The sequence below is a fragment of the Canis lupus genome, chromosome 2 (assembly GCF_011100685.1).
Source record: "Canis lupus familiaris isolate Mischka breed German Shepherd chromosome 2, alternate assembly UU_Cfam_GSD_1.0, whole genome shotgun sequence".
NCBI lineage: Eukaryota > Metazoa > Chordata > Mammalia > Carnivora > Canidae > Canis > Canis lupus.
The window spans coordinates 58,381,676-58,396,966 of record NC_049223.1 but is presented as its reverse complement, the minus strand read 5'-3'; the positions used below and the strand labels follow the sequence as shown (position 1 = coordinate 58,396,966).

Genomic DNA, 15,291 nt, shown 5'->3' with positions numbered 1-15,291 from the left:
ACTGTAATGAAAGTTATGAGAATACGGTCTCAAGGTCTCTTACTGCCCTGTACTCTTCTGATGACGTGAGCTGACAGTGCCCAGGGGAGGGAAGGTGCAGGAAGGTGAAGGGCGCAGGCACTGGGGCACAGCAGGACATTGCTATTTGCCTTCTCAGGAGGATCATCTGCTTCCAGACTACTGCTGGCGGCGAGTAACTGAAACCGCAGAAAGCAAGTACGTGGCTAAGGGGAGACCACCTTATTTATATGTCCCAGGTTGTCAAAAAAGGACCAAGGGGTGCTCAGTGATGCCTCCAGCTGGTTATTCAAAGCGTGTTACTCTGTGGCAGCAAAAGCATGGGCTCAGTCAGGAGATTTCCCCTCTCTGCTGACTGTGCTGGCTCTCCGAATCAAGTATGGCCACGCGCTTTAATTACATATGTTCTCTGAACTAACCAAGACCTTCAAGGGAGCTGATGGGAGGACAATCTTGAGTCCAGTAAGAGGACTTAACAAGCCTAAAGCTAGAGTGACTAGTGGCTTAGTGTTCAACTGAGACCCTGGTGAGAGTAAAAGGTGCTGCTAAATCTGTCAGGACACCCGGCAGGAAGTGGGTTGGGCCGCCTCAGCTCAGAGACCCCAGAACCAGACTGGCCCCCTCCAGGCATCTGGAACTGCTGGTACCACGACACCTGACACTTCCCAGAATTTATAAGCAACAACCAGGATTACCCAACACCTTTTCCAAATGAGTTCTTCTGTCTTTATTTTTGTAAAAAAACAAACAAACAAAAAGCCCCAAAGAACAAAGTCACCACTAAGCACAGGACAACTTACCAGGCAAGGCCTTGCTTGATTCCCTCCCTCCTTCATGTCCCCGGAGCCTCATCAACAGTGTCAGGGAAGCCATCGGCATTATTAGCTTTCCCCAAAGGGAATATTATAAACAAGTGCTTGGGTGAGGGAGGGAAGCCTGGTCGGGTTTTTCACAGAAGTTGCTTGGAACCAATTGCTTTAAATAATGAGTACATTTGAAATGCAGGAAAGGAAGACCATGTTGTCAGAAATCATGACCCTCTTTCCATAAATGTCTCCCTTGAAACAGCCCACTGGCCTGGATGAGGGTCAACTGTGTTGTAAGGGGGGTGGTGCCTGGGTGGCTCAGGTGGTTGGTGGCCAACTCGATCTCAGCTCAGGTCTCAATTTCAGGGTTGTGAGCTCAAGCCCCACAGTGGGCTCCATACTGGGCAGGGAGCCTACTTAAGAAAAAAATAGTGTTTTAAGTTATCAGACCGGTTTCAAAAACTTGCTCTGCAGTCCTGGAACAAAGACTAAGATAAATACATGTGGCTTGTTAGGCTTACTCTACAGAGGGTCAGGGGCTGCAGGCCTGGAGTCCTTGTTAGTGTATTTAGTGTTGGTGAGAAGTCTGGGCCCCAGCCTTGGACACTGAAGTCTTTTACGGACAAAGCAGAGACACAGAGAGCCCCGTATCCCCGGTCGCCTTCCACTAAATACAGGGGGTGGGCAGGCAGTCTCAGCCACCGGCCTCTTTCCAGCCCCTGTGCCATCTGACTTGGGGCAAACCAGAGGAAGGATCCCGATTCCTTAGGAGTGCCAGGTGAGCCCGAGTCTGACGAGCAGAGCGGATGGAGCCAGGGCAGTCCCTTCCATGCTGTCTCCACAGAGGGCTCAGGCCTCAGACTTGCAGGTCGCCCCACACCATGACCCGGCTGCAGCCTTCGGCCCCACGGTGGGCCATGGCACAGTGTTCTAGGCGTAGCCACCGGCCATCTGACTGGTGGCCGCGTTGCTGCCCACTCCCCGCCAGGCCTGGAAGCTGAAGAAAGCGCTCACTCCGTAGGCAATCATCACTAAACACGAAAAGAACTGAAAGGAAGAAGACACCAAAGCTGAGTCGGTGAGCAGCGTGGTGCTGGGGGGCAGGGGGAGACCGTGATAAGGAGCATGGCAGCCTCAGTCTGGCACAGGCGGTAAAACGTGGCATAGCACCCCTCAGCTAACCAGAACAAGGTGCTCTGGCAGCCAACCAGCTCCAACTGAGCCACACACTCATTCGGCAAGTGTTTGGGGGTGCTGCTGGGGTCCCGGGGGAAACCATTACTAACCACGCAGGCAAGGTACGCCAGACTGCATATGGGCAACTGGACGATGTGCTAAGAGTGGCCGAGGGGTACACATGTCAGGAATTTCGTTTTTTTCTAAATATTTTCTGTATTTATTCATGAGAGACACCGTGAGAGAGAGAGAGAGGCAGAGACACAGGCAGAGGGAGAAGCAGGATCCCTGAAGGGAGACCGACATGGGACTCGATCCCAGGACCCCGGGGTCATGCCCTGGGCCAAAGGCAGACGCTCAACCACTGAGCCCTGAATGTTGTCTTGTTTTGTTTTGTTTTTATTTTTATTTTTTTTGAATGTTGTCTTTTTGAAGCTAAATCCCTGGGATGCCTGGGTGGCTGAGTGGTTGAGCATCTGCTTTCAGCTCAGGTCATGATCCTGGGGTCCTGGGATCGAGCTTCACATCAGGCTCCCGGCTCATCGGGGAGTCTGCTTCTTCCTCTGCCCCACCCTCTTCCCCCCCCCCCCCCGCTCATGCTCTGTCTCAAATAATAAAATCTTAAAAAGGCAATGTTCAAAAGGTACCCAAGGAATTTTCTGGAATTCATTCATAGGTGCCCTACACTAGCCCCTGCAGTCCCATTCCGAAGCTAAGAAAACAAACCCAAGTCATGGTCTCACTCCTGCCCTACCCTGGGGACTGCGCCTTGGAGTGGTCACTTCTCTGAGCCTCAGTTTCCTTGTCTGTCCAGAGGGACCGGCAGACCCTGTCCTCCTCACAGGAGTCAAGGGGTCCAGGAGGAAATGGCTGTGCAGGGCCCCGAGGACTGAGGCGTGACGGGTGTGGATGGGGTCACTGGCATGTTGCTGGCTACTAGCTGTGGAGTTCATGTTTGGGCTTCCTGAGAGAACCTGTAAATCCCCCAAATGGTTTATTTATTTATTTACTTATTTATTTTTAATGCCCCAAATGGTTTAAACCAAAAGGTTTTGCATGTGTCCTTTTCAAAAAGGGTAGGCAGTTGTTAACAGATTCTCCAACGGGGCGAGGGCTGTAAATCCATAATGAAGCACCTGGCTGCCAGCAAAGTGCAACAGTGAACCCCAAACTTCCATTTCCCATCACAAGTATTTCCCAAGTGTTCTGGTTCCTCCAGGTTCACTGTTACTCATGGAAGACAAAGCGTCCCTGAGCTCCCCTGAGGAGATGACTCAGAGGTGGCAGGTGATGGCCTCAGACCAGGGAGCGGTGGAAGTCCAGGGGCACAGACCTGGTTTGACCCGTCCCCCGCCATAACTGCCAGGGGCACCCCGGGGAACCATACTCACAGAGGCAGCCGCACGCTGGTTATACGGCCGGGTGCCCTTCAGGGATGTCAGCTCAACGGCGGCAGAGCAGGTGATGAAGGCCGTGATGTAGAGAACAGTGGCGCCCACGTTAAATATCATTAACTGGGGGGCAGGGGGAAGGGGAGAACAGGCTCAAGACAGCAGACTCTTCCAGTAAGTGTGGAACCTCTTGGTTCCCCCCTCCAGCACACCCCCTTAGTATCCAGAACGGGCTGAGGTTCCAGGATGGGGACGGGTACATGGGTCTTACCCACTACACTACTTGGGGCCAACCCAGAGGCCATCTGAGCAGGGAGTGTAAACACACCTAAGGCTGAGAGTGGAGGGGAAATGATGGGAAGGCCTGAAGGATCTGGTCAGGGGCTGCAACCATCCCAAGAGGCAAAACCCCATTCTCAATGGCAGGAGACCAAACCAAGGCCATCTCTGAGAGCACCAGCTAAAGAGCTCCAGGGCTGGCTCAGGGCAAACTTGGCCCTCCCTCTTGGCACTGCAGGCCTTAGTCCTGAGCCTCGCCCTGGGAAGGCTTCTCATCCCCCTCTGCCCTCAGGGGGAGAAATCTGTGTCTGCCTTTTGGCCACATCCAAGGATAAAGGCCACTAGTCAAATGCCAGGGTCAGGACCCAGCGGGATTCTAGGCCACACTGGCAGAAAGGACCGTCGGCTGACACTCAGGCCCGAGTCCCATTTCCCCAAAGCTTGGCCCCTGGAGCCAGTACACAGTCTTTTTTTTTTTTTTTTTTTAAAGATTTTATTTATTTATTCATGAGAAACACAGAGAGAGAGGCAGAGACACAGGCAGAGGGAGAAGCAGGTTCCATGCAGGGAGCCCAATGTGGGACTTGATCCCGGGGTTCCAGGATCACTACCTAAGGCAAAAGCAGTCGCCCAACTGCTGGACCCAGGACCCAGGCGTCCTGCCAGTAAACAGTCTTAACAGAGAAACTACAAACTGGTGGTCCTCAAGCATGTTTGATTTAACCTACAGAGTTGATTTTTTTTTTTTTAATTACCAACACTCTAGGGGCGCCTGGGTGCCTCAGTCGGTTGGTGTCTGCCTTCAGCTTAAGTCATGATCCTGGGGTCCAGGGATCGAGCCCCTTTGTCAGGCTCCTTGCTCAGCAGAGAGCCTGCTTTCTCCCCCACCCCTACCACTCATGCCCTATCTCTCTCAAACAAATAAATAAAATCTTAAAAAAAAAAAAAAAAAAAAAAAAAGAATTACCAACATTCCAAAATGAGATTTCCTATGAAAACCTGAAGATTTCATATAAAACTTTCGATCTTAATATATCAAGATTTGGCACCAAGGGGCCTGTACTCCCACAAACAACAGTAGGAGCTGGCTAGAGGTGGTTCCCTATGGACAGATGGGTACAGGTTCTCCAGAACCCCTCCTTGGCCTACTTCACTCACTCAACCTTGTTCAGGTCCTACTGCAGGGGGCTGGTAGCTCCCATTCCAGAAAGTGCCAATCTGGCCATCCCAACCCAGTCGTCTCTAGATGCAGGCAAGCCTCCCCTGCCCCTGCTAACAGGCCCAGGAGTGTAAGAGACATTGCCCTGCTATCCTGGCCCAGGAGAGGCGTCTCCTTCCAACAACACTGCGGCCAGAGCCCCAAATCTGTGTTCAGGAGACACCGAGGCCTCACCATCTCGGGCGATTTCTTCCTTCGAGGCTCCCAGGACACGGGGCAGGGGCTGGACCCCAGCCAGGGAGTCCAGCCACCCCCTCCTCATCCCAGTCTTCCCTCCAAGCCCAGCGCCCACCACAAACACTGCCTGGCTCCTGCCAGTGATGTCAAGACCTAACAAACCCGTTCTGTCTTAAGGATGACTCACGTTTCCTCAGTTTAAACAGTCATTGAATTCCAAACAATGCCTCCTAGTCCCAGCCTCTCTCGTCTTCACAATCATGTGCTTCTCTCTGGCCTGGCTGCTCACTGAAAGCCTCAGACCCCAGCTGCAGGGGTTTTCCGGGTCAGGGAAAAAGCGCAGCGGCTTTCTGCGTCTGGCCGGCCTACTTCCTATGGACGCGCTCAGCCCTGTGTCCCAGGGAGGTGGCCCTCTCCCGGGCTGTAGCGGCCTCGTCCTGGGAACTCCTGATAGCTCGGCCCAGCCTCCAGGCCCAGAGCGGCCAGAGTCCACCAGACCCCCCTGCGACACAGGTTCAAATCCCAACCGCCTCCCCGACCCCCAAAAGAAAAACACTTTCAAGACTCCAAATGCAGTGGGCTCTCCAAGAGCCCCTCACTTCTACATTCTTCCCTGGAGAAAGCCAAGCCCATGTCCGTGTCTTCCCTCCCCCACGTGGCTCTGCAGGCTGGCTGAGGGCCAAACCCACCCGCCACTTCTCGTGTCTGGAAGGTCACACTGTGACAGCTGCTCCCAGAGGCAGAGGAATCAGCCTGGACACACCCGCCCCGCACCCCGCCCAGACTCACCACCAGCGGCCAGGGCACCATGTACAATTTCATGTGCAGCTGAAACAGGTAGAGGATGAAAAAGACGATTGTCACCAGCCAGAGGAAGACAGCAACGAACATGACCCAGCCGTAGGCCGGATACAGGTGGTATGGGGTGTCCGCAATCAGGGCCCACACCAGCAGCCCCAGCACCTGGTGGACGAGACAGGGCCAGAGTCCTCCAGAGCTCCCGGCACACTGGCTGGAGGCCAGGGGGCTCCCTCTGCAGGACACACTTCTCATGTAGCTCCTACTGCTTACCACTGTATACCAAGCCCTTATCTGGTAACTCTTCCTTTTAGGGCTCAGCTGAAATATTACACGCTGTGGGACACCTTCCCCTCCTCATCCTCCAGTCTGAGTTCTGGAACCTTCTTTTGTGTCCACATGGCCCCCCAGGCACCCACCACCCAGGACCTGGACTGTTTCCTTCCTCTGACTTTTGAGTTCCTTGAGCACAGGACGATGACTATCTTACCCATGACTGCATCCTGGCAGCCAGGACAGGACAGGATCAGGGCCCTGCCAGCAGCTCAGTAAAAGTTGCTGAAAGAAGATAAAGTCACCAGCACACCCTTGACAGATGGACACAGTCCGAGCTCCAGAGGTGGGGAAACGAACAGCTTGTGTCCTCCTCCTGCCCAGGGCCCTTGGGTGACTTCCATCCTACCAAGCCCTTTCCAACCTTCTCGGACTCTTCCAATTGCCCCTCTGTTCCCATCCCCACCTTACAAGAGAAACTGAGTCTCACACAGTTCCCACGTGGCATCCTTGCAGTGTGCAAAGCAGCTAATAGCACAGACTCTGGAGCCAACTACCCAGGGTCAAATCCTGCTCCCCTTCCCAGCTGTGTGACCTTGGGCAAGCTCACAACCTCTCTGTGCCTTGGTGCCCCGATCTCTAAGAGTATATAATGACCGTACCTACCTCACAGAGCCACATCAAGGACCCCTGAGTTCACTTATGTAAATGGGTACAAGAGAAGTGTTTGCCTTTACTTCTCCCAGCTGTATACACTGCCCGCCCCAGCCCTCTGGGCCACGGGGAATTCGGCACAGACAGGGTGGGACCGAGCAATGCATGGCTGAGGCAGGGCCCAGGGAACTCGGGAGAGACCCGCAAGCAACCTCCCATGGAGCCATCCTAGCCTCCACCACAGCGTTCAACCCCTTCCTGGCTGCCCAAGATCCCCCTAGGCTGGGGCCTCCTCCCTTCTCGACAAGGGCGTCTCTGGAGCTAGGCATGATTCAGGTCTGGCTGCTGAGGCATAGAGGGTCTACCATGGGGCTTTGGAGGAAGGCTCCTTTGCTGACAAAGATGCACAAAAAGAACTGTGCCTCTTCTTCCGTGGATGACATCTAGGCATGTGCCTGCAAGGCTCACAGTAACCCTGCCACGGCCAGAGAATGAGCCAGCATCGGCATCAGATAGATCACAGAGAAACGGCTCAGGAGCAAGATCCACCTCTGGCGGCTGGTTCTGGAGACAGAAAGTCCCCTGACCAAAAGCTCCTGCCCCAGACCCTGAAGGGCTGTGCTCGCCCTAGAGCAAAGCCAGCACTGGGCACCTGCTGGGCACTCCCACCCAAGCACCCCTGCCAAGGATCAAAGGGATGTTTCCATACCCATCCCCCTATATGTGCAGGCTTAGGGCAGGAATGACCTTAGTTAGCTGAGTGGGAGTCCAGAAATCCCTAGGGACAGGCTTTCTTTCTCCTCTTCCTCCCCCTCCTGCACAAGAGGCCTCAGAGGGGTGTGGTTGGCTTTCTTCCCACCGTGAAGTGAGAGGTGGAGCCCCAGGCCTGGGAGCTAATCGCTGGGCTTCAGTCCTGCCCATGCTGTGGGACCCTGGGCCAGCACCTCTCCCTCTCTGTGCAGTGCCCCTAGGGCCACTCCAGTCTCCCCACCAGAACACGGGTCCCCTGAGGAATCCAAGTTTGGGTTTGGTCACTAGCACGTAGTACATATGTTCAATACATATGTGCCCAGAGCTAACGAGCCTCAGTTTCCTTATCCCTGAAGTGGAGGTCAGAAACATGCCCTGCACAGGAAACAGGTGTGAATGGGTCCATGTGCTATGGCCTTACCCCCTCCATCCAGGTCTCAGCCCATGGTGGAAGAGGGCAGGGGAATAAGAAAGGCATCCACTCCTGCTTTCCAGAGATCTGCACCTGCTCCTCCCCACCCAGCAGGGTGAGCCTGCAGGGATGCCACCCACCAGAGACAGGCTGGCAGTGGCCTGTGCAGCTCATTTTACAAGTGAAGGAGGTGGGACAGGCAGCCGGGCTTTGCCTGCAGGGGCACAAGCTGGGGGGAGAGCCACTGCCAGTGAGGACCCAGACCTGGGGTGTCTCAGCACAGTGCCAAGTTTTACCATCCATCCTCAAGACACCCTGCCAGAAATGGACCTATCAGGGGGACCAAGAGCCCCCAGAGCCAGGTGAGGTCACTGCTCGGAAGGAGAACCAACCTTGCTAACGCAGCATGTTGCAGGATGCTCCCAGGTGAGAACTGGACATGTCAGGGACAATCATCTTTCTACTTAAAGCAGGGCCCTTGGACTCCTGGGTGACTCAGGGGTTTAGCATCTGCCTTTGGCTCAGGTCGTGGTCCCAGGGTCCTGGGATCGAGTCCTGCGTCAGGCTCCCTGCATGGAGCCTGCTTCTCCCTCTGCCTATGTCTCTGCCTCTCTCTCTGTGTCTTTCATGAATAAATAAATAAATATTAAAAAATAAATAAAGCAGGGCCCTTACAGGACTCCATGCAACATGCTGTTCCAACCACTGGAAAGGAAGTTAGAAAATGCTCTGACTGGTAAATCAAGGAAAGACCACTTCAGATTCACCCTAATGTACATCCATCAATTATCGGTTTGATTACTCCCAGATTTGGCTGCAGTGACAGCGGACGCCCTCCAGCTCTGTGCCAGGCCTCAGGTAAGCCACTTCCCCTTCCGGTTCACAGTTTCCCCAGGACCCTGTCATGGGTTGGTACTATTTATTTTCCCCATTTTCCAAACAGAAGCTCAGAGGGAAATGTGTCTGTGGTTGCCCACGGTCACCTGTGGGTAAAGGGCAGGGCAGGACTTGAACCCACATCTGTCCTTCTCTGGAACCCAGGCTACTGAGTGTTGCCTAGTGTCGTGTGCAAGATGAAGACAGGCCAGCTGTGTCCCGGCTCTGCCCTGCCCACCAGCCCAGCCCTGGTTTCTAGATCAGCAGGCGCAGCCTGAGAGATGAAGCCGCTGGATAAGCAGCAGGAATTTCTGGGGTTCCTCCTGGCTTGGTCAACCTGGCCCCATGCCCTGGGAGCCTCGGTTTCTGGCCTCAAACCAGGAAAGGTCCATTCTTCCATCTGAACCAGATAGACCGGTTTTCCCCGTTCACTCTCCCCCAGGCCCGAGAATCTGAACAGAATCCCAGCCCAGGGCTCCAGGGAGACCCCGTTCAGGACAGGGCAGCCCCACATGTGCTGACCCCTCTTTTAGGCTGGGCAGCCTCCTCTCCCTCCTGCAGTGCAGCCATACTAGCCCGAAGATGAGCCCAGAGGACCTGTGTGTGGTCCACTGTAGAAGAGTAAACCCCACTTTTCAGAGGGACAGGGACAGCCGTGGGTAATTGAGGGCAGGGAGCAGAGGCCACCTGTCTCCAGGGTCAGACCCAGGGCCCTCTGACCAGAACAGTCACCTTGCAGCTCTGATGCACCTCTCCGGGATCATTCATTGAGTAAGAACGTACTGGGCACCTACTGCTGTGGGAGCCAAACCGACAAAAAGCCCTGCTCTCCCAGAGCTCCCACTCTACTGAAGGGACCCAGATAAAAGCCCAATACATCGGTGAATACAAGTGAGCCACGGAGAAGTGCATTGTGAAAAATCCAGCTGAGAAGGGACAGAGCAGTGAGGTCATTTGCAATTTTAGATAAGAGGCCAAGAAAGATCTCACTGGGAAGGTGACCTATGAGCAGCAGGAACAGCAAGGATTGCTGGCAACGACCAGAACTGGGAGAGAGATATGGAAAAGAGTCTCCTTCAGAGCCACCACAACTGTGAAACAATATTGTCTGAAGCCACCCAGTTTATGGTATTTTGTGATGGCTGCCCCAGGAAACTAATACGTCTTACTTAGCTATTCTTTGACAACAGATGGGAGGTCGTGATCTGACTTAACTGTGATATTGTCATCAGTTTTGGTGGAAGGTTGGCTTATTAACTCCCTGGGTTCAAGCTCTGGCCCTGCCAACTTACTAGCTGTGTGACCTAGGCAAGCTGCTGAACTTCTCTGTGCTTTAGTACCCTTGTCTTCAAAATGTGCCTATCTCATGGGGGTGTTCTGAGATTAAAGAAAGTAATATAGGGACACCTGAGCAGCTCAGTCCATTAAGCAGCTGCCTAGGGGTCATGTTCCCAGGGTCCTGGGATGGAGCCCCACATCATCAGGCTCCTTGCTCGGCAGGGAGTCTGCTTCTCCCTCTCCTTCTGCCTTCTGTTCCCCCTTGCTTGTGTGCACGCTCTCTCTGTCAAGGAAAGAGAGAAAGAAAGAGAGAGAGAGGGAAAGAAAGAAAGAAAGAAAGAAAGAAACGAAAAAGAAAGAAGAAAAATAAGAAATAAGAAATGCCTCAGAAAAGAAGAACGAAATAACGAATCCCACTAATGCCTCCCTCTACTACCCTGCCTACTGTAAGTCCGGCAGCGTCCGACCGTCTCCTACCCCCAACCACTCCCTCTCCTCCTCTCCTCTCTCTCTCCTTCCTTCCTTCCCTTCCTTCTTCCTTCCTTCCTTCCTTCGCTCCTTCCTTCCTCTCCCCTCCCTCCCTCCCTCCCCCCTCCCCCCTCCCTTCCCTTCCCTTCCCTTCCCTTCCCTTCCCTTCTTCCCTTCCCTTCCCTTCCCTTCCCTTCCCTCTGCCTTCCTGCCCTCCCCACAAAAAGCAAAAGAAAGAAGAGAAGACTCCTGGGTAGCTGCCTTCGGCTCAGGTCATGATCCCGGGGTCCCGGGATCAAGTTCAAGTCCTGCATCTGGATCCGCATGGAGCCTGCTTCTCCCTCTGCCTGTGTCTCTGCCTCTCTCCAGGTGTCTCTCATGAATAAATAAATAAAATCTTAAAAAAAAAAGAAAGAAATTTGAGGGAATTTGCTCAATGCCCAACATGGGCCTACCACTCAATACACGTTCTACTGTAATTAATTATCAAGCCGAGAGGCTGGAATGTGGGTTTTCCAAACCAAACCTCTGCCCAGCTTATGGAGGTAGGGGTGCCAGGCCTCGCTGAGATAAAGAATGTATCTAAACCTTAGCACCAGGCACGCTGCCTGACACATCCGGCCCACACCACAGTGGGCCCCACCTGTCTTTGAGATAAGGCAGCCACAAGGCAGCGGGGCTTATCTGAGGGGGAGGCCCCAGCAGGGCAGCCCAGCGCTGGAGCACTGGAGGTGCCTGTCCTCTGTTCCTCAGAGGCCAAAGGGCCTTGGCCAGAACACTTCATCCTCAGGCTTCAGGTTTCCCTCGGTACAATGGGAGCAAGGAGGTTCCACTTAGTGTTCTCCTTGGGCCTGACATTTCTCAATGTACACCTCCCCCGGGGGGGCCCAAGCCCTCTCCCCCTGGTGCGGCAGGGATCCCACCAGCCCCAGCACCAAGCTAAGTCTTCTGCCCAAAGATGGTCACGCTGACTCTCCGGATCTTCTCCACTTCCTGGGCTGGGTCACACCCTTGTGGATTTGCTGTGTGACCTTGGGAGAGTCAGCCAACCTTTCTGGTCTGTTTCTTTATCTGACATGTGAGACAGTTGGGCGGGCACACCCATACTGGTCACCTCACAGCTGTGTCATTGCAGGTAAAATGAAGGAAAAACTGAGCAGCTGTAGTGGTCAGGAGTGGCTAGGAAGGCTCTTGCGCTCTGCTGGGCGGTGGTGGGGGATGGAGGATGTATCTCCCAGAGGGGCCTCAAAGAGCTGGGGTCCTGACACAGGACTCAAACTCAGCCAAGGCGGGTCACAGAAATGGCCAAGGGGGCGCCTGGGTGGCTCAGTGGGCTAAGTGTCTGCCTTTGGCTCAGGTCATGATCCAGGGATCCTGGGACTGAGCCCTGCATTGGGCTCCCTGCTCAGTGGGGAACCGGCTTCTCCCTCTCCCTCTGCTCCTTCCCTCTGCTTGTGTTCTCTCTCTCTCCTTCAAGTAAATAAAATCTGGAAGGAAGGAAGGAAGGAAGGAAGGAAGGAAGGAAGGAAGGAAGGAAGGAAGGAAGGGAGGGAGGGAGGGAGGGAGGGAGGGAGGGAGGGAGGGAGGGAGGGAGGGAGGGAGGGAGGGAGGGAGGGGAAAAGGGAAAGGGAAAGGGAAAGGGAAAGGGAAAGGGAAAGGGAAAGGGAAGGAAAAGAGGGAGGGAGGGAGGGAGGGAGGGAGGGAAGGAAGGAAGGAAGGAAGGAAGGAAGGAAGGAAGGAAGGAAGGAAGGAAGGAAGGAAGGAAGGAAGGAAGGAAAAAAAGAAAAGAAAGGAAGGAAGTGACTTGGGGGTCTCAATGGTTGAGCACCTGCCTTTAAGCTCAGGTTGTGATCCTGGGGTACTGGGATCAAGTTCTGCACTGGGTTCCCTGTGGGCAGCCTGCTTCTCCCTCTGCCTATGTCTCTGCCTCTTTTTCTGTGTCTCTCATGAATAAATAAAATCTTTTTTAAAAAAGAGAGAGAGAAAGAATAAAAGAAAGGAAGAGAGAAAGGAAGAGAGAAAGAAAAAGTGAGGGATGCCTGGGTGGCTCAGCAGTTTTAGCGCCTGCCTTAGACCCAGGGTGCAATCCTGGGGTCCTGGGATCAAGTCCCACGTCGGGCTCCCTGCATGGAGCCTGCTTCTCCCTCTGCCTGTGTCTCTGCCTCTCTCTGTGTCTCTCATGAATAAATAAATAAAATCCTGAAAGAAGAAGGGAAGGGGAGGGGAGGGGAGGGGAGGGGAGGGGAGGGGAGGGGAGGGGAGGGGAGGGGAGGGGAGGGGAGGGGAGGGGAGGGGAGGGGAGGGGAGGGGAGGGAAGGGAAGGGAAGGGAAGGGAAGGGAAGGGAAGGGAAGGGAAGGGAAGGGAAGGGAAGGAAAGAAGTGGTCAAGGTGGCCCAGACAGGGACTGCAGAGCTGAGAGTAGTCTGCTGGCATCAGGGTAATGCAGCCTGGGGCAGCCAGGACTTCTAATTTTTCAAGAGACACTAGAAATCCAAATTCGTATGTGAAATCTTCAGCTTTTTAAATGTTGGGCAATGAACCCAAGGGTTTTGGAGACAATGTGAGGATGGGATCCACCCAAGAGCCCCAAAACTCCCTTCTCCCCACTGCACCATCCAGGAAACTGGAGGCCCAGGGCAACACAAACCCTCTGGGGTTCCCCCTCACAGGGACACATCTGGGCAGCTGAGGACACTCTGAACTTGGCCTGGCCAGGCCCAGCCTCCACCCCCGCCTCAGGCCTTCTCCCTACAGTGAAAGGGACTTTATGGGGACAAAAAGACACCCATTGTGTCACAGGAGACAAAGGCGCAGGGGACCCAGAGGGTCCAGGCGCCTGGACTGGTCACAACAAATCCACACACTAACCACCCCCTCCCTGTGCAGAGGCGGCAGGCTGCAGGGGGGCGGGGGGCGGGGAGGCTCCCTGGAATTCCTGCCCTGTGGAGTCAGGACACTTGGGGAATCCTGGGGGCTGCCTCCCGGCTCCACCAGGTCTGGCACAGGTTTAACTCCTCTCAGCTTCCCTTTCACAGAGAAGGAGGCTGGGAGAGTCATTTGGTTATTGAACAAAGTCTCCTGAGGGCCTGCTGGGTGCCAGGCACCGTTACAGACCCTGGGAGTGAAGCAGGAAGCCTGCAGCCAAGTCCTCACAGTCACACACTCATATGCACATGCACACGCACACGCAGCTCCCAGCCTGGGCTGCTACAGGGAGGAAGGTGAAGATGGAAATGCCAGCTCAGGGCCTGGTTCACCTGCTATGCTTTCCAAATGTGACCTGTCAACATTACTTGTCATTCCTCAGTCTTGAGTCTAGGATCTGAGATTTTTAACTCCTAGAGAGGGAAGAGATTTCTGCACCCCTACCCGAGCAGCTGAGCAGCCCAGCAGCCCCCAGAGCCCCATAGCGAGGACCTCCAGCGCCTGTGTGCGTCCTGCATGTCCAGGAGCCTACTGCTACCTGGTTACTTTGTGGTCTCCCTTAGAGTCTTAGAAAAATCTTCCCAACGTGAAGCTCAGACTGCCTTCTGCATATCCCCGGCTAGTTCCCATTCCCTGCGCTGTGTCCCAGCTGATGGAGCCGCCCAGAGGAAGAGGGGTCTCCACATTACAGGTGGGGACACTCCCCCTAGGACCTGGGCAGAGGGGCTGGCACCACAAGCAGGTCCCAGTCCAGCCACTGGTCTTCCGGAGAGAGCTGGCTGTTGGGAGCACACGGACTGTCATCAAACCCGTGAGGCCTGGCCTCCACCTGCTAGAGAATAGGGGTGGTGGGGAGAGCCTCACGTGAATGTCTTCTTTGCTCAAGGAAGCATGCTTCCCTAGATGCTGGCTTGAGATCTGATTCTGGCACTACTGTTATGGGTGACCATGAGCAAGCCCTGCCCCATCTTAACTTTAAGGAAGGACAGGTGACCCCATTTGGCCAACCTCATATGGGGTGGCAAATCATCCAATGTCGGACTCCCCACCCCCAAATTAGAGCTGGAATAGCCCTAGTACAGGCCCAGGTCGGTTGCCTAGCAGCTCATATGCTGAGCCCTGCCTAACCTTTAGCACTTACCTTTCTGCCCTAAGCTCCCTGTGAGACCTTGGGGTACCACCCTGGCCTCTCCCCCTTGGGCAAACATGACAGGCCAACCAGACTAACAGTGAAGGGCCTGTTGATATCCAGGGCCGAGCTCACTGGGCTGTTAAGGAAAAGAGCTCACCCCTCCCTGCCCACCAGGCAGGATCCCATTGGCCGTGGGAACCGGGGCAGCACCCCTGGGGCTCCCCTAGACTGTCTATGAGCAGGAAATCAGGGCCCAACCCTCACTGAATTCCATCACCGACAACTCACCAGCTGCCATGCAGGGACCAACACCTGACCCTGCCGCACATACAGGAACAGCAACCATCCACCATACGTGGACAGCTCTGTAGCCTCTTTCCATTTACACCTGATTAAGAAATCCACCCAAGGTCACCCGGCCAGTGGCACTGACTTCACGGTTACCGCTTGCTGCTGTGTGTTCACGGACAAGTGTCCTCCCCAATCGGGGCCAGAGGGGCCTTTCTTCATGCTTTTTGCCATATCCACAAACTACCTGTACTATATTTTTACTCTGTATTTTCAAGTACTTGAAAGATTTTTAAATAAGTCATTTCATTTATTTTTGAAATATGTTATCTGTATGACATGGTAGGTAACAAAATGGTGCTTTCATCATG

At 54.3% G+C, this 15,291-nt stretch overlaps 1 protein-coding gene across 1 annotated transcript in view; it reads right to left on the bottom strand.

The window, feature by feature from the left end:
* Nucleotides 1-721: 721 nt before the first annotated feature.
* The window catches only part of PLLP (plasmolipin), a 21,872-nt gene continuing 7,302 nt past the window's right edge, over nucleotides 722-15,291 (bottom strand). Inside the window, exons 2-4 of the mRNA XM_038530967.1 lie at nucleotides 5,856-6,029; nucleotides 3,392-3,514; nucleotides 722-1,871 (exon numbers count right to left, since the gene is read on the bottom strand). Coding sequence (XP_038386895.1) covers nucleotides 1,755-1,871; nucleotides 3,392-3,514; nucleotides 5,856-6,029 — 414 coding nt within the window. The 3' untranslated portion in view covers nucleotides 722-1,754. The remainder of the gene's footprint in view (nucleotides 1,872-3,391; nucleotides 3,515-5,855; nucleotides 6,030-15,291) is intronic.